The sequence below is a fragment of the Tetranychus urticae genome, chromosome 2, assembly GCF_039701765.1.
Source record: "Tetranychus urticae isolate SD_2017Ah chromosome 2, NJAU_TeUrti_SD_1.0, whole genome shotgun sequence".
NCBI lineage: Eukaryota > Metazoa > Arthropoda > Arachnida > Trombidiformes > Tetranychidae > Tetranychus > Tetranychus urticae.
Genome location: NC_142959.1, coordinates 19254934 through 19277376, shown reverse-complemented (window position 1 = coordinate 19277376; position 22443 = coordinate 19254934). Strand labels below are relative to the sequence as shown.

General features: G+C 32.7%; 7 protein-coding genes and 1 long non-coding RNA gene across 10 annotated transcripts; 3 read left to right on the top strand and 5 right to left on the bottom strand.

The window, feature by feature from the left end:
* Positions 1-58: 58 nt before the first annotated feature.
* Positions 59-1293, bottom strand: LOC107371002 (uncharacterized). Its single transcript, XM_015938948.3, has 4 exons — positions 1134-1293; positions 975-1072; positions 813-907; positions 59-567 (listed from the first exon to the last, which is right to left on the bottom strand). Exons 1-4 carry the CDS (start codon positions 1174-1176, stop codon positions 147-149), a joined length of 657 nt encoding a protein of 218 aa, XP_015794434.1. The 5' UTR covers positions 1177-1293; the 3' UTR covers positions 59-146.
* A 244-nt stretch (positions 1294-1537) lies between these two features.
* Positions 1538-3385, bottom strand: LOC107371523 (putative aminopeptidase PLBD2). Its single transcript, XM_015939632.3, has 2 exons — positions 3170-3385; positions 1538-3094 (listed from the first exon to the last, which is right to left on the bottom strand). The coding sequence occupies exons 1-2, from the start codon at positions 3373-3375 to the stop codon at positions 1630-1632; spliced, it is 1671 nt and encodes a 556-aa protein (XP_015795118.2). The 5' UTR covers positions 3376-3385; the 3' UTR covers positions 1538-1629.
* A 526-nt stretch (positions 3386-3911) lies between these two features.
* On the bottom strand, positions 3912-4858 carry LOC112539897 (uncharacterized). Its single transcript, XR_003083873.2, has 2 exons — positions 4617-4858; positions 3912-4510 (listed from the first exon to the last, which is right to left on the bottom strand). It is a non-coding gene; the product is annotated as an uncharacterized LOC112539897 (long non-coding RNA).
* Positions 4859-4984: 126 nt separating this feature from the next.
* Positions 4985-8171, top strand: LOC107371524 (caspase-7). The gene is made up of 4 exons (XM_015939633.3): positions 4985-5571; positions 6237-7062; positions 7465-7608; positions 7670-8171. Exons 1-4 carry the CDS (start codon positions 5428-5430, stop codon positions 7897-7899), a joined length of 1344 nt encoding a protein of 447 aa, XP_015795119.1. The 5' UTR covers positions 4985-5427; the 3' UTR covers positions 7900-8171.
* Positions 8172-13386: 5215 nt separating this feature from the next.
* On the bottom strand, positions 13387-15220 carry LOC107371521 (putative phospholipase B-like 2). Its single transcript, XM_015939631.3, has 2 exons — positions 15004-15220; positions 13387-14928 (listed from the first exon to the last, which is right to left on the bottom strand). The coding sequence occupies exons 1-2, from the start codon at positions 15207-15209 to the stop codon at positions 13461-13463; spliced, it is 1674 nt and encodes a 557-aa protein (XP_015795117.2). The 5' UTR covers positions 15210-15220; the 3' UTR covers positions 13387-13460.
* A 377-nt stretch (positions 15221-15597) lies between these two features.
* Pink1 (PTEN-induced putative kinase 1) lies at positions 15598-17797 on the bottom strand. The gene is made up of 3 exons (XM_015939986.3): positions 17488-17797; positions 17123-17417; positions 15598-17052 (listed from the first exon to the last, which is right to left on the bottom strand). The coding sequence occupies exons 1-3, from the start codon at positions 17717-17719 to the stop codon at positions 15861-15863; spliced, it is 1719 nt and encodes a 572-aa protein (XP_015795472.1). The 5' UTR covers positions 17720-17797; the 3' UTR covers positions 15598-15860.
* A 446-nt stretch (positions 17798-18243) lies between these two features.
* LOC107371717 (pre-mRNA-splicing factor CWC22 homolog) lies at positions 18244-19969 on the top strand. The gene has a single exon (XM_015939867.3). It carries the CDS (start codon positions 18244-18246, stop codon positions 19849-19851), a length of 1608 nt encoding a protein of 535 aa, XP_015795353.1. The 3' UTR covers positions 19852-19969.
* Positions 19716-22015, top strand: LOC107371716 (uncharacterized). 3 transcript variants are annotated; one of them, XM_015939864.3, is made up of 2 exons: positions 19716-19857; positions 20150-22015. In XM_015939864.3, exon 2 carries the CDS (start codon positions 20151-20153, stop codon positions 22002-22004), a length of 1854 nt encoding a protein of 617 aa, XP_015795350.1. In that variant the 5' UTR covers positions 19716-19857; position 20150; the 3' UTR covers positions 22005-22015. The 3 variants fall into 3 exon arrangements, with proteins under 3 accessions (XP_015795350.1, XP_089124081.1, XP_015795351.1); XM_089267955.1 differs by having other exon boundaries at positions 20018-22015; XM_015939865.3 differs by having other exon boundaries at positions 19718-19857; positions 20147-22015.
* Positions 22016-22443: the final 428 nt, after the last annotated feature.

The window sequence follows — 22443 nt, the reverse complement described above, 5'->3', positions numbered from 1 at the left end:
TTATCCCGATTGATCCGTTGCGTTTACACATAATACTGAATGACAACTAGAGTTCACCTCCACAGAAAATTATTATTTATTAATAATTATTTAATAATAGTTGACTGATAAATTAAATACAGAGTATAATCATTAATTTCAGGAGATTAACCACGAGATCTTAAATAGGGCTGAACTACAACAAATGAAAAAAATGGATGTAATTTGCAGCACCAGTTTAAATATTGTAAAATATTGAATTCTCTGTAGAGCTCGTATTGCTGATTATAACTCAATGATCGCATCCTATGCGAAATTTGTGCATTCAATTCATCGTTATGGACGAGATCTTTTATCCTATTGATGAAAGCTTTAGTATTCTTGCTTCGACAGACCAATTCGCACCTTCCTTCTGAACTCTCCTCCAGATCCTCCATAGCTCTTAGGATATAATATATACCAAGGTGTTCGATGTGCATATAATTCAATTCTGTTTCGAGATGATAACGCTCGCCATCACGAATGCATGAATGATTGAAAGTCCTCTCCGGGAACATTAAAAAGACGCCAGAAGGGCTTGTACGAGGGCTAAGTTGAGAAAAAGAGTGATGTGAATTGGTGTAGATGAATCTATTAATGAATTGTTTCGGTATATACACTGGTAGCACTTAACGTAACAAATTAAGGCTTCAGTCAACGCAAAGTGCAACACCTTAAATTTCGTTGATTGAAGCCTTTGGTATTTTATTTCATGACCTAATAGATGGCAAATATGGTAAAATTGACCGATTTGCTGTGTTGAGTGCAGCTAAATATGTATAAAGTAAGCTTACATTAAATTGTTAAAGAAGAAATTACCACGATCGAGTGGGGTTCGTTTAATTATTCCGGTTGTATAATTGATTGATATTCCAGTAATTGATGCAAGCTATTATTTAATGGATGAAAAATAATGGGGTAAGTAATTGTGCTGTGGTTGATAATACTTTACTTACCTGTTCAATTACTTGTTGTTGTTTGTATTTATATTTCTCATCATTCCAATCAATGACTATTTCATGATATTCACCTAAGAATCTCACTTGGAATTTAGCTATTAGCAAAAAAATGGTAAACAAAGAGTTAATTATTTAAAATTAATAAAATAAACTTACTTCTATCAGAATTATTGTTCAGCTTTTCCATTTTAACAAGCATTGAAAAACATACGATAAAACAAAAAAAGTGTTATAAACCCAATGATACAAGCGCTGAGAAACGTTTGATTTTCTTATCAGTTTCACCTATTCACTAAGTTTAGTCTTAGTTTTTAAATTCTGTGGCTTTTTTGAAGCATTTTTTGATATAACACGAAGCATGTGCGTGATGGAAAAGTTTGTGATACTTTAGAACGTTATTACACATTAGAAAACTCATAAAACTATGCTAACAGTCAAAGTAATTGGCGATAGAATGATGATAATAACTTTAAGGTTATGATTTTTTAGTCATATTATATTTTTATAATATTTAATTCATACTTGATAGGCCTTCCTAACCGGTTAAATCGTGATTACTATTTGTTATTTAAACAATGCGCTTTTATTTATATTGAAGATTTTTAGATAATATCTTTCGCAAACATTAATACAATCACAGAAATATTGCTGATTAGAAATAAACAGGCTTGAAAACCCATAGATCAGGATGTCCTTTATGGACTAATTTATCTTTCATCGTGAAATTAGACCAAGCGAATGGAGGTACATTATCGTATGTTGGTCCACTGATCGCGTACATTTGTTGCTTCGCAAATAACTCAAATGAAGTTACTTTTGCATCAACGGCTGCTTCATTAATTACTCCTTGTGATGGTATGTGATATAAGCCATTTGGATCATTGAGATCACCTCGACAGGCAATACTCATTGATGCTGAGTAAGGAGGAGTACAGTTACATCTTGATTCAGGATCTTGAGTATAATTGTTATATCGAAGTAATTGAAGTAATGATTTGTGATCATAAGCTTCAGTATGTTTACGTCGGAATAGTTTTGCTCTAGGATTTTGTTCATGCACATAAAAATCACCATATTGTTTGACTAAATCAGGATAACCAGCTATTTGATAAGTTTTCTGGAAATAAGGAATATTATAACTCGCCCAATAACCATTTTTAACCAAAATTGAGCTCATGTCACCATAAACCATACTGCCAGGCATTTGTTCAACAATCCATAATAAATTAGTATAGTTTCTTGTTGATCCAGGAACAAATTTGGAATAGTCAACAATTATGAATTGATTATTATAAGTTCCACTATTATATCGCTCAAAGTTTTGTGCCCATGATTTACCATCTCGTGCCAATCTGTTAGCAACCATAGTTCTGATCATAGTCAAAACACAGCCTTTGGGACGGATCAATTTGAGACTGGTTGCATTGTGATTACCATTTGTTGTCTCGGCAACTGCTAATCCTGATGAAATGATGTAAAAATCGTCAATAGAAAATATTATTCCTGGATAAGATGACATTGAAATGGTTGAACCTGGAACAGTTTTATCTGAAGATTGTACTTGCTTAAAGTTGAACTCATATTTTTTCAAAACTCGAAGCATATAACTAAATTGAGTCCATGTATTATGTCCAATCAATAAATCATTACCAGAGTACCGAACCAACGATGAACAAAATGATTGACCAACAGCAAGAGTTTTAACTGTTCTGTTTAATGCACTTTCTAAATCCATTATATCAGCAACTGTGTTAACTAAATATACTTTGCCTGTTGTGTTAACTCGATAGCCAGGTTGATAGCTCGACTTTGAATTTATCGCTTCTTCCATGCCAGTCAATTGATCCAAAATGAGACCTACATGATGCCAATATGGATCAGTGTCTCGTTTATTATTTGCTTCTTGTTCAATATAAGCTTCATTTTGGGCGAAAAAGTTGAATGCTCGTTGACAAAAGGCTGCTTCAACTCCTTCACAATATTTTTCCCATAAATTGTCATAATGCATATTAATCAAATCCTTTGTTAGATATCCTTCAATGTAACCAGCGAGGTAGGCAAGAGTTGAATCGTTGTAGTTTGACTCTGGTTTGGTCCAAACATGAAGTCGAGCCCATCTATTAAATCAAGTAGAGATTGAATCAATCAAAATATTCATACTAACATATTCACTTCAATTAAAGTGCACTTACCCTGTGGCATTGATTTGATTCTCGAATGAAGCACATACTGGATATGAACTGGTCGACCAATCCTCTTTATCAACGGTTAAGAAAGATATTTTATGATCGTTGGCTAAATCTATACATATGTCTCCACATTTAGCTAATTGTGAAAAACTTAAGGTTAGTATAACAAAATACAAAATCATATTTCTGTCGATGGCTAAACTATCCATAGATACAACAAGAAGGAAATGGTTTTTCATGCAAAGCAATACAATTTATAAGGTATTTAACATCATATCTGATCTTGATATAACACTTGAGTTACCAGTTATCATCGAAAAAACACAACCTAAGATCAACTTGTTATTATAATATTTTATTTTATGAAAAACAATAAACCTTCCATGAAGTTGACTCTTTACGTATCTTACAATAAATTTTCTGAACAATAACACAATAAATAATAGCGAACTGGACATTTTCCATAAAAAATAAAAACTTGAGCATCACATGACATTGTATTGTTGGAGATAAAAAATGATTTAGTTCAATAACATTTGATTAGGTTTTTGCTCAATCCATGAAGCTTAGTTAAGATGACGAGAAGAAAATTCTAATTCTAGAAAACAAACAATTGTGGAAATAAATGAGTTCCGAAATGTCAAGTGATTCAGATCATTCCATTGAAAGAAGTTCAATGAATAACATGCCTAAAAATCTTGTCCGTGCGAGTTCAAAAAATAAGATAAAGGTTTGTAATTCATACAGAAAAATCAAATTTATTGACACTAAACATCGAATCAAACCTCAATGGATGACTGAACTAACTCAAATTAACTCAAACAAAATGACTCTGGTCATCTGAATTCAATTGAAGTTAAATGCTTAAAGCTGATCTTTGAAAAAAATAGTAGAAGAATTTTCTTATCACTTGTAGATTTTGACAGTAAAGTTCAATTATTTTGAAGCAGAATGTCACACCGACGTTATCCAAAGACCGATATTGATGGAATCACGGTATTTAAAATAAAGGTCAAAGATGCCAAAATAGTCGGTAGTAATACTCCAACAATTGCTATAGCTTCATCTAATTAACACTTTACACTGCTTGTGGTCGAAAAACGCAAGAAAATTGGGAAAAATTTGTACAACCAACCTTGGACATATGATTAAAGGTACCATTTTCCGACTTTGAAGAATTGCCAAACAAATAATCCGATTTTCTGTTGACTACTTTAACGGGGTAAAAAATTTTACATTTTCTTTATCAATCGATGTAATAAAAATAATACGAGGCATGAGAAATAAGCTTTTGAAAGTCCGAACCATTGACTGGCACGCTCAGTATAAATTTGTGAAGTGAAGCTGCAATAATGAAAAGATAATTAAAGATACTTATTAATAAATCGTTGTTGGCAGTGGCCTAAAAATTGAAGTGTAAAAGTATTGAGATAAATATTATGAGTATTACCATCTCATTTGAAATTGGATCATTGAAGTTGTCTGATATTGAAGAAATGAGAATTTTTAAAGCTAAAAAAGCTTTGAATGAAAGGTTACAACCGAAAATAGCTCGAGGAAATGTTAAAACCATTGAAAGTTCCCTTTAAAAGGTCATCAGGTGACCCGAGTCATATTTTTACTGGAATAAAGGTTACTGTTGGTTATGGCTAACACAAAGAGCTCATGAAAGTTTACGCCTTAACCATGCTAAACCATGTTCTGTTTTCAACGGAAATTTTAAAATTTGAATTGATTGGCTACTATCTATCGATTAAAATCGATTTTTTTAATCGATGATCCAGATATCGATTTATATCAACCGCCAGAGGTCCAAGCACACGTTACTCTTTGCACAAGATTATTATCAACCAAAAACAAGTGAAGTGTCACCAAAGAGTAGGTTACTCTCTGTCACTCACTCATCTCACCTCATCATTTTCCTGATATCTCTTTTTTTTAATTGATTCATTTTTGTCACCCGGTAACCACCATTTTTATTTTATTGTATAGATCCAAACATTTTATAAAATTCAATTCACCTGTGTGCCTTATTTCCATTTTTCCTACTACCTGTTGCTTAAAATTCTAGTTTTTTAAGTGTACTTATATTATATTTTCCTCTTCTATTCTGTCTTAATTGTGCATATTTTTATCCACTTCAATTTTTTAACCCGACAACAATTTCCATTGTCTTGCATTATCTATCAACTCACCTGTTTCCTTGACACTGCATCTATTGTATTACTCTTGTGTGCCATAATACCTAACCAACTATAGCGATGACTCAACCAGTACTAGATCGTTATATGGAAATTATTTTAACCAATCTCAATCGTTTGATTCCTCTTATTAATGGTAACTTTATTTGTGATCTTATTGCTTATCGTGAGGTCCTTACAGAGGATGATTGGAAGATTATCAGTGTAAGTTTTTTTGTTTTCTTAAAACCAATACCGACTATCTACTACCTTAAACCTCTTTTTGATCAGCAATTAACGGCTTAAGATTCAACGATTATATTAACCGTGGCGGATTCGCCGACCCTTCTTAATTGAGTTCGTATTAATCAGAGAAATGTTGCTGACTTTCAAATTTACGACTCGATTTAAAATTTAAGCTTTAACTCTTTTTTTCAAACAAAGAGAACTGTTACCAGATTTAAAACATTTTTACTCGGGACAGTTAAATAACTAGTCTTTAGATGTCAGGCAAGTTGGGTTCATCTCATTGTTAGCTCTTAACTGATAACTTTTTCCAGGCCTTCACTTTTTTTGTCAAAGGTCTAATCATCAGCTAATTCAATCTCTCCTTCAAAATTCGGTACCAAACTGTTTTTTGAAGCTATTTTTGTCTTGTTCAATCAAGCGGTAATCTGTAACCAAAACCTTCCCGGTAAATGTTAGTCTATGTGACGAAAACGGAATGTGGGTAATTACAGGTTCATTCACATCTAATTTACGAGAAAATAATGACCACTTGCCTGTAATCACTCTGTGAGACTTTAACTCCTACCCTTTAAATACTTATTTGTTAAAAACTTCTGCTATTCGATTAGTTAATTTTTGTTTATTATCTTTACTTCAATTAGTCAAAAGAGGACAACTACTCCAAGACTGAGAGTCTTTTACTGGCCATCGGACGAGCTGGATCAGAAGCTATGACTGCCTTGAAAGACATATTGGCGATAACTGAAAACTATCGAGCAATTGAGATACTCAATTCTGGTACTGTTCACGATGAAACGTGTACTCATTGTTATTCAGTGACAGATTATTCCCAAGATGGTGGGAATTGTCCAAATTCAAGTCGTCATCTAGTTAGCGAATGCAGAAGGCCTCGTAGTAGGACTATATCTTACTTTGATGTCAATGACCATGGAGATCCAGCAACAACTCAGAATGAAATCAATCTTGCCAGTATAGAGGAGGAAATTTTGCAATCTACAGCAACCAGAACAGTTTCCCTTAAACCCGAACGTCAATTTATTGTTAAGGTAGATGGTGAGATGAAACAAGGAGAGGACATCTATGACCTTAAATCGAATCCTAGGGGCTACTGTTTGATTGTAAACAACATCGACTTTGAAATTTTCGAACAACGATTATCAGCTGAAGAAGATGGAGTCTTTCTCGCCTCAATATTTGAACAACTTGGCTTCGAAATGAATTATTTTAAAAATTTGACAGCTAGTGATATTGAAGCTATATTTCAAAAGTATTCAAAAATGGAGGAATTGAAGGAACATGATGCTCTCGTTTGTGTCATCATGTCCCATGGAGCTAAAAGAGATATTATTGTTGGATCTGACGGACTCTATGTCCGTCTTGAAACTCTTTTATCTTACTTCAATAATTTTAACTGTCCACATCTGATGAATAAACCAAAGCTTTTCTTCATTCAAGCTTGTAGAGGAGGTAAGTATTTGACTTTTTTTTTCATCAGAATTACATTTAAGTTTATCCATTCTGAGTCATAATTATGGCAATATTAATGAAAAACAGAAAAAAATACAAACGTCATCCAAAAAATCAACAACAATCTGACTAGTATTCATATTTTTATATTTATCTATTATGTTACATCATAGTGAACCAAAACAATTGATCATTTTGTTGACTATTAGGTTTACTTTAAGCCATTTAGATGTCATTTCCTAACAAATCAGATTGTAGGTGAATTCAAATCAAAGAGTAAAACTTCAATCTTTTGTATCTTGATAAATTATTGATGTCCATTTTTTAATTGACCAACAAGTGTTTTTAATGCACATTGATTATTAAAATTTATATTCTTTTATATTCTATTCATTTGATTAGAGGAATACGATTTTGGCACATTAGATGAAACCACTACTGCTGATGCTGGTCCAATCCCTGGTCCCGTCGTTTTCGCAAAAGGATTTGATAAAGATCGTGTGCCAACATGGAGTGACATGTGTATAGTTCAATCAACAGTTCAAGGTAAATTAATTCTTCATTTTTTTATTGTTACATAAAAATTAATATCTCTTTTCTTCATCAGGTTATGTTGCATTGCGAAGTCTTCGATCTGGATCGTGGTTTGCTGAAGCATTAGGACAAGCTCTGGTTGATCATGCATGGGAAAAAAGTCTCCATGAAATATTAATGGTCGTCAGTTCTAAACTTACCAAGAGACAGGGTAAAGATAGTGTTAAACAAGCCATTGAAGTTATCTGGCGTGGTTGGAATAAGAACTTTTTCTTCAATCCAGGATTATATTCTTCCGAATAAAGTGTCATAATTAACATTGCTTTTTGTTGATCTCAAAAAAATATCTTTAGCCCTGATTTTTGTTGATAATATGTAAATTTGTACATAATCACTGTTACATCAACTCATTACTAATAACAGTTTTACCTTTAGTAAATTTTTTTACCTTTCTATTCCATATTCTAACTAATATCATTTTGTCTACATTTTGCATATTTATTTGATACTTCGCTCTTGTAAAAAAAACAATAAAAAACGGTCCAAATTGTTGAATTTGGACCAATTTACCAATATTTAATTGTAATGATTTATTGATCAAGAATCAAATTCAAGCATTTTTCAAAAATAAATGTCACTGTCAATGTTACTTGAAAAATATCCTCAAATTTATCGATTTCAAATTAAAGTAAATAACAAATAATAATTACAATCAAAATTTAAAATTCATTTACACGCCAAAATGATGAGCAAAAGAAAGTTTGATATCTTGTAATAAATTTTGTGAACATAACCTTTTGTTATCCGAGTCTCAACCAAATCACTTTTCGAAAAAATCGAGTACAAAATTGAAACTTCGATCGCCTTTTGTGCAATAATTATTACAAGCACATTTTTACATGAAATTTATTTCTGTGTTGAAACTTCTTATTGCCAACCAGAAAATACACTTATTCACAGGGATGAAATTTTCTGTTTCTTATAAAATAGATCACTTCGATTTTGAGTTTGACTTGTTTCTTCGATTGACGGAAAGAGTTCGAGAGCTGAAATTTATTTTTTGCCCATTAAAATTGTTCCTACACATCAATTTTGAAACAATTTTTTTCAATTTATAAATAGTTCCTCTAATTTTGGCAATTGGTCTTAAAACTTTGCGACTCAATATTTCGAGAATCATAGCCCCTAAGATCCCCGATTTTTTCACCAATTCAATTCTTTACTGATGAATAATTCAATGCAATTTAATAAATTTCCATTAAGGCCTTCGACTAATGATATTTTGGTTGTGAATGTGCGACAAACGATTTGTTTTAAAAACAAAACTCATCTCAACCCATTTCTTGATAAATAAACCAATTTTCTGGCTAAACTTTCAAAGCAAATGCAAAGAGTACTGCAAAAGACTCGATAATTTGAATAAAGAGTTCAGACATTGTGGGTTTGTAGGGGCATAAAAACTTAGTCTATTGGTTCTATTGAATAATTCTTCCGATAGACTGTTTTCGAGAAAATCGAGGCCAAAGTTGAAACTTCGATCGTCTTTTGTGCAGCTGCTCGACCAGATTTTCTCATCAAAATCATTTTAACTAATGTACCTTTTTATTGCAAACCAGAAAAAAAACTTATTTCGTTCCATAAAATTTTGCAATTCTTGTGAAGAAGATAACTTCGATTTTAGGTTTACCTTGTTTTTCGAGTGACCGTTAGTGTTAGAGACATGAAACTCATTTTTTACCCATAAAAATCTTCTCTAAATGTTAATATGCAAACATTTTTTTCAGTTCATAAACAGTTCTCTTGATTTCGGTCATTATTATTAAAACTTTGAACATAGATATCTCGAGTTTCATAGCGCTTACAGTCATTATTCTTTGACTAATCATTAGACATTACAATAAGCACTAATATGCTATGAAGGAATCCAAGAGATGATATAACCTCATTCCTGTAATAGCGAATATCCATCTAACACATCATGAGGTTTGTGTTTAAGTAACCATTTAGCTTTATTCACTATTGTAAACCAGAAAGCAAATCTAATGACATTATTACGATGGTTAATACGATTCTAGCACATTTCGTGGAATCTTGAATCACCCAATATTTCAATATAACATATCTTATGATAGAAGCTAATGTTTGATGCGAGAATGGGGATTGCAAGCGCTACCATTCTCGTAATATCGATGTTCAAAGTTCTAAGACTAATGATCGAGATTAAGAGATCTGTTTATAAAATGAAAAAATTAAACGCATATTGACATTCAGAAACAATTTATAAGAGCGGAAAATGAGTATCAGGTCTCTAACTCTCACAGTCACTCGAAAGACCAAGTTAAACCTAAAATCGTAGTTACCTCTTTTATGAGAAATAGAAAATTTTATTGAACGAAATAAGTTCATTTTCTGGTTGGCAATAAAAAGTTACATTAGTTAAAATGATTTTGATGAAAAAATCTGGTCCCAAAACTACACAAAAGACGATCGAAATTTCGAATTCGACCTCAATTTTCTCGAAAAATATACATCGGATGAATTATTCAATAGGCCCCATAGACACAGTTTTTATGTCCTTACAAAGTCTCAATTCTTTACTCAAATTATCGAGTCTTTTGCAGCATTCTTTGCATTACATTTTCAACTTTAACCAGAAAATTGGTTTATTTACCAAGAAATGAGTTTAGAGGAGTTTGTTTTGTTGAATAAGTTGTTTCTTGTCTATTTACAGCCGGAATATCATGAGTCTAAAAGGCTAATGGAAAGTTATTTGATCAAATTGAGTTCTTTATTAGTTTAGAAACGAATTGGTGAAAGAATGGTTACCGTCGGTGCTATCGTTCCCGAAATATTGAGCCGCAAAGTTTTAAGACCTATAGCCAATATAAAGAGAACTGTTTATAAATTGAAAAAAATAAATGCACATTGGCGTACAGAACCAATTTTTACGGGTTACAAAAAAAATACAGCCTGGCAACTATCACGGCCACTCGTAAAATCAGCTTAAACCTAAAATCGAAGTTATCTGCTTTACAAGAAACATGAACCTTTATTGAGAAAAATAAGTTCATTTTCTAGTAGACAGTAAAAAGTTACGTTAAAGAAATGATTTTACTGAAAAAATCTTGTAGGGAAACTCTAAAAAAGCGATCGAAGTTTCAACTTTGACTTCTATTTTCTCGAAAACAGTTGACCCAAGAAGTTTTATAATTACACCAATGGATTCAATTTCAGTGTCCCTGCAAACTTACAGAGTCCAAATTTGAAGAAATTCATTTTTGCCCGGTTTTTCTCATTTCTGTTTCTCGTAAAGGAGGTAACTACGATTTTAGGTTTAACTTGGTCTTTCGAGTGACTGTGAGAGTTAGAGACCTGATACTCATTTTCCGCTCTTATAAATTGTTTCTGAATGTCAATATGCGTTTAATTTTTTCATTTTATAAACAGATCTCTTAATCTCGATCATTAGTCTTAGAACTTTGAACATCGATATTACGAGAATGGTAGCGCTTGCAATCCCCATTCTCGCATCAAACATTAGCTTCTATCATAAGATATGTTATATTGAAATATTGGGTGATTCAAGATTCCACGAAATGTGCTAGAATCGTATTAACCATCGTAATAATGTCATTAGATTTGCTTTCTGGTTTACAATAGTGAATAAAGCTAAATGGTTACTTAAACACAAACCTCATGATGTGTTAGATGGATATTCGCTATTACAGGAATGAGGTTATATCATCTCTTGGATTCCTTCATAGCATATTAGTGCTTATTGTAATGTCTAATGATTAGTCAAAGAATAATGACTGTAAGCGCTATGAAACTCGAGATATCTATGTTCAAAGTTTTAATAATAATGACCGAAATCAAGAGAACTGTTTATGAACTGAAAAAAATGTTTGCATATTAACATTTAGAGAAGATTTTTATGGGTAAAAAATGAGTTTCATGTCTCTAACACTAACGGTCTCTCGAAAAACCAGGTTAAACCTAAAATCGAAGTTATCTTCTTCACAAGAAACAGAAATGGGCAAAACCGGACACAAAACAATTTTCTTCATAAATAGACTTTGTTTTTTTGCTGCGACAACAAAACTGAGTAGATTAGTGAAATTCAACAACTTTTTTGATAAATTGTGTTCGAGAAAATCGAGTTCGAAGTTGAAACTTCGAGCGCCTTTTGTGGAGCTGCGTGACCAGTTTTTTTCATGAAACTTATTTTTCTGGCGTAACTTTTTATTACCAACCAGAAAATGAACTTATTTTTAGAAATAAAATTTTCTGTTTCGAAACAAATAGATAAGTTCGATTTACATTTAAACCGATTGATTTCTGTGACCATAAGAATTAAAGAGCTGAAACTTATTACAGTTAGATAAAAATGAAAGGTTCACATCATGCATCAGCTAATTTTTCATAGTTATTGACAGTTCTCTTGATTTTGGTCATTGGCCTAAAAACTTTGAGCCCCGATATTTCGAGAATGGCATCCACAGCAGTCACTATTCTTGGACCAAACATTAGCTACAATCATATTTTATGTTTTAAAATTAAAAAAATATCTGATTAGTTTGAATGAAGAACATTCAGGCTCGTTGATTTAACGCAATTATCACATCTGTGAACGAATTGACACAGATTTATACAAATGGCCAAAAAAGGGTAAAAATTGATTTTATTCAGATTTAAACATTGTTGGTTTGTGGACTCATAAATGCTGAGTGCATTTGTGCGATTTAAAATTTTCTCAGATCAACAGTTTTCCAGAAAATCGAGTCCAAAGTTGAGCCTTCGATCGTCTTTTGTGTAGTTTTTGGGACCAGATTTTTTCATCAAAATCATTTTAACTAATGTAACTTTTTATTGCAAACCAGAAAATGAACTTATTTCGTTCAATAAAATTTTCTATTTCTCATAAAAGAGGTAACTTCGATTTTAGGTTTAACTTGGTCTTTCGAGTGACCGTTAGTGTTAGAGACCTGATACTCATTTTTTGCCCATAAAAATTGTTTCTAAATGTCAATATGCAAATACTTTTTTCAATTTATAAATAGTTCTCTTTATATTGGCCATTGGTCTTAAAACTTTGAAAAGCGATATCACGAGAATGGAGTTACTTACAATCGATATTTCTTGACTAACCATTAGACTTTACAATGGGCTATAATAATACATAACTGAAAACCAAAGAAAATCTAACCTCATTCCTGTAATAACTAATGTTCATCTAACACACCATAAGGTTTGTGTTTAAGTAACCATTTAGCTTTATTCACTATTGTAAACCAGAAAGCAAATCTAATAACATTATTACAATGGTTAATACGATTCTAGCACTTTACGTGGGATCTTGAATCACCCAATATTTCAATATAACATATCTTATGATAGAAGCTAATGTTTGATGCGAGAATGGGGATTGCAAGCGCTACCATTCTCGTAATATCGATGTTCAAAGTTCTAAGACTAATGATCGAGGTTAAGAGATCTGTTTGTAAAATGAAAAAATTAAACGCATATTGACATTCAGAAACAATTTATAAGAGCGGAACATGAGTATCAGGTCTCTAACTCTCACAGTCACTCGAAAGACCAAGTTAAACCGGAAACATCTATCGGAAACATTTTTAAATCGAATAGATAAACGCAGTTTTGTTAATTGTGTCGTTTTTGTAACAAAAACCTGAATGCCATTTATTCAGACTAGTAAAATATTTCTCTGTTTTAGATCTGAAATGAATCTTCAATCAGTAAATCAATTTGACACAAGACCAAACTACCAAATCGTTTAATATAAATTTAATTTAATGCAAATAAACTCTTGAAGTTAGTACAAAGAAAAACTGAAATATTGCTTATTAAAAATAAACAGGCTTGAAAACCCATAGATCAGGATGTCCTTTATGGACTAATTTATCTTTCATCGTGAAATTAGACCAAGCGAATGGAGGTACATTATCGTATGTTGGTCCACTGATCGCGTACATTTGTTGCTTCGCAAATAACTCAAATGAAGTTACTTTTGCATCAACGGCTGCTTCATTAATTACTCCTTGTGATGGTATGTGATATAAGCCATTTGGATCATTGAGATCACCTCGACAGGCAATACTCATTGATGCTGAGTAAGGAGGAGTACAGTTACATCTTGATTCAGGATCTTGAGTATAATTGTTATATCGAAGTAATTGAAGTAATGATTTATGATCATAAGCTTCAGTATGTTTACGTCGGAATAGTTTAGCTCTAGGATTTTGTTCATGTACATAAAAATCTCCATATTGTTTAACTAAATCAGGATAACCAGCTATTTGATAAGTCTTCTGGAAATAAGGAATATTATAACTCGCCCAATAACCATTTTTAACCAAAATTGAGCTCATGTCACCATAAACCATACTTCCAGGCATTTGTTCAACAATCCATAATAAATTAGTATAGTTTCTTGTTGATCCAGGAACAAATTTGGAATAGTCAACAATTATGAATTGATTATTATAAGTTCCACTGTTATATCGCTCAAAGTTTTGTGCCCATGATTTACCATCTCGTGCCAATCTGTTAGCAACCATAGTTCTAATCATAGTCAAAACACAGCCTTTGGGACGAATCAATTTGAGACTGGTTGCATTGTGATTACCGTTTGTTGTCTCAGTAACGGCCAAACCTGATGAAATGATGTAAAAATCGTCGATAGAGAATATAATTCCTGGATAAGATGACATTGAAATGGTTGAACCTGGGACAGTTTTGTCTGAAGATTGGACTTGTTTAAAGTTGAACTCATATTTTTTTAAAACTCGCAGCATAAAAGTAAACCAAATCCATGAATTATGACCAATCAACAGATCATCACCAGTATATCGGACCAATGATGAACAAAATGATTGACCGACAGCAAGACTTTTAACTGTTTTGTTTAATGCACTTTCTAAATCCATTAAATCAACAATAGCATTCAGTAAATATACTTTGCCTGTTGTGTTAACTCGATAGCCAGGTTGATAGCTCGACTTTGAGTTTATCGCTTCTTCCATGCCAGTCAATTGATCCAAAATGAGACCTACTTGATGCCAATATGGATCAGTGTTTCGTTTATCAATTGCTTCTTGTTCAATATAAGCTTCATTCTGAGCGAAAAAGTTGAATGCTCGTTGACAAAATGCTGCTGCTTTAATTCCTTCACAATATTTTTCCCATAAATTGTCATAATGCATATTAATCAAATCCTTTGTTAGATATCCTTCAATGTAACCAGCGAGGTAGGCAAGAGTTGAATCGTTGTAGTTTGACTCTGGTTTGGTCCAAACATGAAGTCGGGCCCATCTATTGGATCAAGTAGAGATTGAATCAATCAAAATATTCATACTAACATATTCACTTAAATTAAAGTTCACTTACCCTGTAGCATTGATTTGATTCTCGAATGAAGCACATACTGGATATGAACTGGTCGACCAATCCTCTTTATCAACGGTTAAGAAAGATATTTTATGATCGTTGGCTAAATCTATACATATGTCTCCACATTTAGCTAATTGTGAAAAACTTAAGGTTAGTATAACAAAATACAAAATCATATTTCTGTCGATGGCTAAACTATCCATAGATATAACAAGAAGGAAATGGTTTTTCATGCAAAGCAATACAATTTATAAGGTATTTAACACCATATCTAATCTTGATATAACACTTGAGTCTTCAGATTTCTATCTGCTCAGCAGTTTATTAATAAAGATCAACTTTTTATTTTTATAAAAACAATAAAACTTCCGTATGATTTACTGTTTAATGTTCAATAAATTTCTTGAGCAATAACATGATAATTAATAGTAAACTGGACAATTTCAATAGAGAGTCAAAACTTGATCATCATATCAAAACAGTTCATTGTCGAAACAAGAAATTAGTTCAATAACATTTGATTAGGTTTTTCCTCAACCCTTGATGATAAGAATAAAAAACTTATTCATGAAAATAAGAGTTCCAAAAAAATTTTTTAAGTTAAAGAAGTTTAATTCATAATATCACATGCATAACAATTGTAACTTTGCAAGCACAAAAAATCAGAGAATTGATTTCTTGTAACAGAGCAACCAAATGAATCGATTTAATACATTGAATGTAATTTTTACAGATAAAAGAAATAAAACAATTTTTTTAAAGACAAACAAAAACAATCAAAATTTAAATAAAATAAACTTTCTTTCGATGATTCGAAAATGTAGTTAACTATCTGAATAGCTGGATTAAGTAAATCAATCAATCTGGATAAAAGCTATTGCAGCCAACAAATCTTCGGAGTTAAGCTGCGACAGAAACATGGTACGCATCGCCTTTTCAACTGAATTCAATTGGCGCCCATTGATTAAAGTTGTTCTTTGAAAAAGAGTAGAAGAGCAGATATTTTTTATCAATGGAATTATTTTTCCAGCTTTGATCGAAGGCTTTAAATTTGATTTGTTAAGACATCGAAGATGTACCAACTTTCGCTGATTAAGCAGTAATAATAAATAGCAAACATTCCGGGCTTGAGCTGGAGTAGGTCTGGATGAAGGTTTGCGATTAAGTATCTTTTTCAAAAGCAAATTGATAGTTTTCGATCTTTCAATCCGTGGTAGATCACTTTCATCATATGTTCTGTTATCCAAATGATTAAGTTGATCAGGATACTTGTAAAATGGATTATGTTGCCCCATTATCTCATAGGCAATGGCGCCAGCGCTCCAAATATCTGCAGCAGAGTAATTCAGATAAGAGAAAGAACCAGGCTGAGCCAAAATTATTTCAGGAGCCATTAGAGCTTGATTACCACCTCGGCTTATTTCATCAGAATAGAATGGCAAAATTAAAGATGTGGAACAATGGCCAAAATCCGTAATAACAAGCCATGGATAATTGTGACCTTCTCGCAGATCAATTAATATGTTGTCAGCCTTGAGATCCCTATGAGCGATGCCGTTTTTGACTAGATAAGAAATTCCATCGAAAAGTTGGCTTAAAAGAATCAAAGAAATCTCTCTGGTTGGATAGTATTTATCTAAATAGTTTCGTAAAGTGCAATCGTATTTTGGCATAGCTAAAAATAATGTCATATTTCTTCCAAAACCATGTTCACAAAGACGGGGAGGTAAAGCTGATGGAAAAAGTTTCTCTGCCTCGGGTAAGCTAGGAAGCATATCAACGGTGGTTCCTAAGATTTCAATTATGTTTGGATGGTATTTTAAAGGTGACCGTTCTTTTGAAAAAGAGAATATCTCTGATCCAAAGTTACCTTGGAAGGTCAAACATTCTTTGGCCATTGATTTCAAAATAATATCAGCATTTGACTCAGCGTCATAATTGAACATAACTTTGATAGCAATTGGATTAGGGAACTTTGGTTCAATCGAAGCATCGTAAACAGCTGCATTACATCCTTTAGCTATACAATTTCCGAACTTTATGTCCCTGAAAAACAAAATTAAAGAATGAATTGGTTAATATAAAAGAATAAATCAATTCTTATGTCTAAACATACTCTAAATTAAACATAATTGGCCCTTTCTGGTTGAACTGTGAACCAATATTCCAGTTAACTGCAGAAAATCGAAGTCGAATATCTTGAATTACAGCATCCAATTCATCTTCTTCATTGAATAAAACTGGAACATTATCTTTATTGATAAAACCAACTCCAACTAGACCTAAAGAAACTCCATTAGCTAAGTTCTTAGCTATATTTCGTCTAATTGATGCAGCAATAGCATTGTTCGTTCGTTTGCCAATGATTTTTCCAAGTAAAGAGTTCCAATGATGATTACATGATGTATCTCCTGTGAAAAAACAAAACATTCAAGTATGAGGAATACATGTTGATAAATGTGAGAAGAATGTTTTAATTACCTAAATTGCGAAGCAAAGGACGTCTATTTATTTGTATCACTTGAGATGTAACTCCACTATTATGAACAGGCACAGTCTTTGTTCCTTTGATTTCATTGACAAGTACTCTTAAAAATACTCGACTTCGAGTGAAAAACTGTCGAGTTATTGATTTGAGCTCAAAAAGCAAGAAAGGGTATCTTCGATAAGCGTTAAAATGGAGTGAACTATTTAAAAACGTGGTAATATTCATTTTGATTACCACTCAATGAACAGATAAGTAAAATTAGTTGAAAATTTGATTTTAAGACGACATTTAAAAACCAAATTATAGAGGAAGTCAGCTGTTTTTTATTTTGAGTAACTCAAATTGAGTTTGTTTAGCCATCATGTTTGAAAAAAGTTGCCCGACAAATAACAAGTTAATCTGAACTCAAAACATTTTAATTATTAATTAAAGCCATTTACACTCTTTTATTTATTTTCTTTTAATGCTTTGATTAGGTCTATATTATAATTTACTACTAAATTTCTAATAAATAAACTTTATTCAATAAAGACAGAATTATTAGACTACGCGACACGTTTGTAATTGGCGCGAACGTTTCATTTGCTCAGCTTTATCTTCATCTCACTGGAAATGACTCACTACCATACAGCACATTAAAATTGTTTGTTTTTATTTTTGTATTTCTTTCTCTCTTGTTTAAGTCTCTAATTAGATTAACAAAACCTTAATTTATTTGTTTAAAATTCATTCAAAATTGTATTTTCAATATGACTGATACTGGAAAAAAATTCGGCAGTGCTTATATTCCCCCCGCCAAGCTAAAGCTTATGCAAGATGAGCTTAAGGACCAAAATAGTGCTGAATATCAAAGAATTCATTGGGAATTATTGAAAAAATCAATCAATGGTTTAATAAATAAAGCTAATTTATCTAATTTATCACTAGTTGTGCGTGACCTGATGAAAGAAAACATTGTAAGAGGATCTGGAATCCTTTGTACCTCATTGATTCGAGCCCAAGCCTCTGGTCCCATTTTTACTAATGTTTATGCTGCTTTAGTGGCTGTCATCAATAGTAAATTTCCTAAAATTGGTGAATTGTTAATTTCAAGGTTGATTAACAGTTTTAGAAGGTGCTACAAAAGAAATGACAAAAAAGGATGTTTGGCCTCAGCTATTTTTTTGGCTCATCTAACAAATCAAGATGTTATTCATGAAGTCTTAGTCATGGAGATGTTGTCATTACTTCTTCACAACGCTACGGATGATTCAGTTGAAATTTCTGTAGCCATATTGAAGGAATGTGGAGCTAAACTGAAAGACTCGTGTCCCAAAGGCTTTTTCATGATTTTTGAGCTTTTAAGATCAATTCCATCAAACAAAACCATTGATCTTAGAACACAGTTGCTGATAGAAACGATGCTTGCCATTCGAAAAGATGGATTCAAAGATTATCCAACGATAGTTCCTGAACTCGATTTACTCGAGGAAGGAGATAAAATTACTCATGAGCTTGAGTTAGATGACAAAGTTGATACAAAAGAAGAATTGAATGTTTTCCGATTCGATCCTAAATTTCAAGAAGAAGAGGAAAAATATAATTGTTTAAAGAAGGAGATTTTGGGAGATGACGACGATGATGATGATGAAGACGACGAAGAAGATGATGACGAAGATGAGGACAGCGAGGGCGAGGGCGAGGACGACCAAGAAAAGGATAAAGTGGTAGATGCCACCTCAGCTGATTTGGTCCAATTAAGAAGGAAAATCTATTTAACCTTACAATCTTCTTTAGACTTCGAGGAAGCTGCTCACAAATTATTAAAGTTGGAATTGAAAGGAGAAAACAAGAAAGAACTCTCATTCCTTATAATCGATTGCTGTGCTCAACAGAGAACTTACATGAAATTTTATGGACTACTGGCTGCTCGATTTTGTTTGATCGATAGAGAGTTTGTGTCCATATTCGCCGAGATCTTCATCGACAGCTATACAAAAGTTCACAGATTTACAGATACGAACAAATTAAGAATTGCATCCAAGTTTTTTGCTCATTTACTCTACACTGATTCAATATCATGGAACGTTTTAGCGTGCATAAAACTCAATGAAGATGACACTACACCATCAAGTCGAGTATTCATCAAAATATTGTTCCAAGAGCTGGCCGAGTATATGGGATTCACCAAACTGGCTGCGAAAGTTAAGGATCCTGAACTCGAAGAAGCTTTTGCTGGCCTATTTCCTAAAAATAATCCCCGTGATACACGTTTTTCAATCAATTTCTTTAGTTTAATTGGGTTAGGTCCACTTACACATGATTTGAGGCAATTTTTAGATTCTACAGTATCCACTAAAAAAGAAGAAAAAATATGATAAAAGGTTAGTCCTAACTATTACTATATTTTTTTTATTATCCTGTCTACTTATTATTGATGTGACATGGTATCCAATTCATCTTTTGATTGTCAATAAACCATCTGAATCATTTAAATTTTTTAGTGTTAAAATTTTTTATTTTTTATATTTTCATCATTGACAGACACTTTCAGACTTATCTTAATTTATGGCCATGACATATTGTAATTTTTGAGATCATAAATAAGAATATTCTTATTACTGTGGAATCGTAAATATATTTTGACAGTGAAATTTGTTCAATCTTTTAAAGCAGAATGTCTCGCCGGCGTTATCCAAAGACCGATGCTGATTTTACTGATAGTAAAAAGGAAAAACAAAAGGCTGTCAAAAAAGTCGATAGTAATACTCCAACAATTGCAATTGCTCCGTCTGATTACGAACATCTCTACGCTGCTGAGGATCAAAAAAATGAAAGTCGAGGTAAAAATGTTCAACAAAATGTGGTTAAGAGATATGATAGCAATACTCCAACAGTTGCTATTGCTCCATCGGACTATGAGCATCTCTACACTACTGCTGATGATAGGAAAACAATTGACAGCACAAGAAAATATACTCAACAAAGTGAGGTTAAAAGGGTGAAAAGTAACACACCAACAATTGCAATTGCCCCATCTGATTACGAACATCTCTACACGACTGATGATAGAAAAAATGAAAGTCGAGGTAAAAATGTTCAACAAAATGTGGTTAAGAGATATGATAGCAATACTCCAACAGTTGCTATTGCTCCATCGGACTATGAGCATCTCTACACTACTGCTGATGATCGGAAAACAATTGACAGCACAAGAAAATACACTCAACAAAGTGAGGTCAAAAGGATGAAAAGTATCACTACAATAAATACTGATGACCGTGAAAGCCGTTCAAGTCGGGGTAAAAATGTTCAGCAAAGTGGTGTTAAGAGATATGATAGCAATACGCCAACAATAGCAATCGCTCCATCTGACTATGAGCATCTCTACACTACCGATCGAAAAATGAATGAAAGCACACGAAAGAATACAGAACAAAGTGAGGTTAAAAGGGTAGACAGTTATGCTCCAATTAATACGGCTGATGATCGTGATAACCGTGAAAGTCGGGATAAAAGGATTCAGCAAAATGTGGTTAAGAGATATGATAGCAATACTCCGACGGTTGCAATTGCTCCATCGGACTACGAGCATCTCTACACTACTGCTGATGATCGACCAACGAAAGATGTCTCAAGAAAAAATATAGAACAAAGTGAGGTTAAAAGGGGAAAAAGTACTACACCAACTATTGCAATTGCCCCATCTGACTATAAGCATATCTACGCTGCTGATGATAAAAAGAACCGTGAAAGTCGAAGTAGAAGTACTCAACAAAATGTTGTTAAGAGATATGATAGCAATACTCCGACAGTTGCTATTGCTCCATCGGACTATCAGCACCTCTACGCTGCTGAAGATCAGAAAATGAATGAGAGCTCAAGAAAAAATACTCAACAGAAGGGTGTTAAAAAAGTCGATAGTAATACGCCAACAATAGCAATTGCTCCTTCTGATTACGAACATCTTTACGCTGCTGATGATAAAAAAACTCCTGAAAATAGAAGTAAAAATGTTCAACAAAAAGGTGTTAAAAAAGTCGATAGTAATACGCCAACAATAGCAATTGCCCCATCTGATTACGAACATCTCTATACGACTGATGATAAGAACCGTGCAAGCCGAGGTAAAAATGTGCAACAAAATGTGGTTAAGAAAGTTGATAGCAATACTCCGACAGTTGCTATTGCTCCATCGGACTATCAACATCTTTACGCAGCGGATGATCGGAAAAAAACTGACAGCCCAAGAAAATACACTCAACAAACTGAGGTTAAAAAGATGAAAAGTAATACGCCAACAATAGCAATTGCCCCTTCTGATTACGAGCATATTTACGCTGCCAAAGATCAAAAGACACCTCAAATTAATATTGAAACTCCTCCAAAACTCGTACAACCAAATGTAGCTGAAACCCAACAATCAAGGCATGGAATCTCAGAAGAAATAATTGATTTCGTCAATGCATTTATTCAGCGTCAACCTCGTAAATATTATATCAAACGCAAAACATTCGACAATAAACCTTGATTTCAAACTTATTTCAAAACTTTTGTCCAATAAATGCCAATGTTTAATTCATTGTTTATACCACAACCTCAATAATAATAAAGAAACGAAAACCAAAAATAGCATCTGAAAACTCGGGGTCAATGTAAAAAAATCTTTAGTTACTAATATTGTTAATTGTTGATCCTATCTCTACAATTTACTCATAAATTTCAATTATTTCTTGAGCTTCCAAAGATGTTAGTTTGTCCATTACAACTCTCACGGTGTTAATTCAGAATTAGGACTGTTATTCATTAAAGGAAAAATGATCTTAAAGATGTCAATATTACCCAGAAAATGCCGGTTCGGCTTTAAGTATCGATAATATTATTCAATACATTGGTCAAAATTAACACTATGTAAGAGTCCCCAGCAGAGGGCATGTATAAGACATGGATGTCATCACAGGCAGTTTTTA

Bases quoted from the DNA above. Each gene is read 5' to 3' on its own strand.
- LOC107371002 (XM_015938948.3), bottom strand. From the start codon at position 1,176: ATGCTTGTTAAAATGGAAAAGCTGAACAATAATTCTGATAGAA. The intron at 1,073-1,133 runs GTAAGTTTATTT...TTTTGCTAATAG, and splicing joins GAACAATAATTCTGATAGAA to CTAAATTCCAAGTGAGATTC. The intron at 908-974 runs GTAAGTAAAGTA...ATTAAATAATAG, and splicing joins AACAACAAGTAATTGAACAG to CTTGCATCAATTACTGGAAT.
- LOC107371717 (XM_015939867.3), top strand. From the start codon at position 18,244: ATGACTGATACTGGAAAAAAATTCGGCAGTGCTTATATTCCCCCCGCC.
- LOC107371523 (XM_015939632.3), bottom strand. From the start codon at position 3,375: ATGGATAGTTTAGCCATCGACAGAAATATGATTTTGTATTTTGTTATA. The intron at 3,095-3,169 runs GTAAGTGCACTT...TTGATTTAATAG, and splicing joins AATCAAATCAATGCCACAGG to ATGGGCTCGACTTCATGTTT.
- LOC107371716 (XM_015939864.3), top strand. From the start codon at position 20,151: ATGTCTCGCCGGCGTTATCCAAAGACCGATGCTGATTTTACTGATAGT.
- LOC107371521 (XM_015939631.3), bottom strand. From the start codon at position 15,209: ATGGATAGTTTAGCCATCGACAGAAATATGATTTTGTATTTTGTTATA. The intron at 14,929-15,003 runs GTAAGTGAACTT...TTGATCCAATAG, and splicing joins AATCAAATCAATGCTACAGG to ATGGGCCCGACTTCATGTTT.
- Pink1 (XM_015939986.3), bottom strand. From the start codon at position 17,719: ATGAATATTACCACGTTTTTAAATAGTTCACTCCATTTTAACGCTTAT. The intron at 17,418-17,487 runs GTAATTAAAACA...GTTTTTTCACAG, and splicing joins TCCTTTGCTTCGCAATTTAG to GAGATACATCATGTAATCAT. The intron at 17,053-17,122 runs GTATGTTTAGAC...TTTGTTTTTCAG, and splicing joins CCAATTATGTTTAATTTAGA to GGACATAAAGTTCGGAAATT.
- LOC107371524 (XM_015939633.3), top strand. From the start codon at position 5,428: ATGACTCAACCAGTACTAGATCGTTATATGGAAATTATTTTAACCAAT. The intron at 5,572-6,236 runs GTAAGTTTTTTT...TACTTCAATTAG, and splicing joins ATGATTGGAAGATTATCAGT to TCAAAAGAGGACAACTACTC. The intron at 7,063-7,464 runs GTAAGTATTTGA...TCATTTGATTAG, and splicing joins CATTCAAGCTTGTAGAGGAG to AGGAATACGATTTTGGCACA.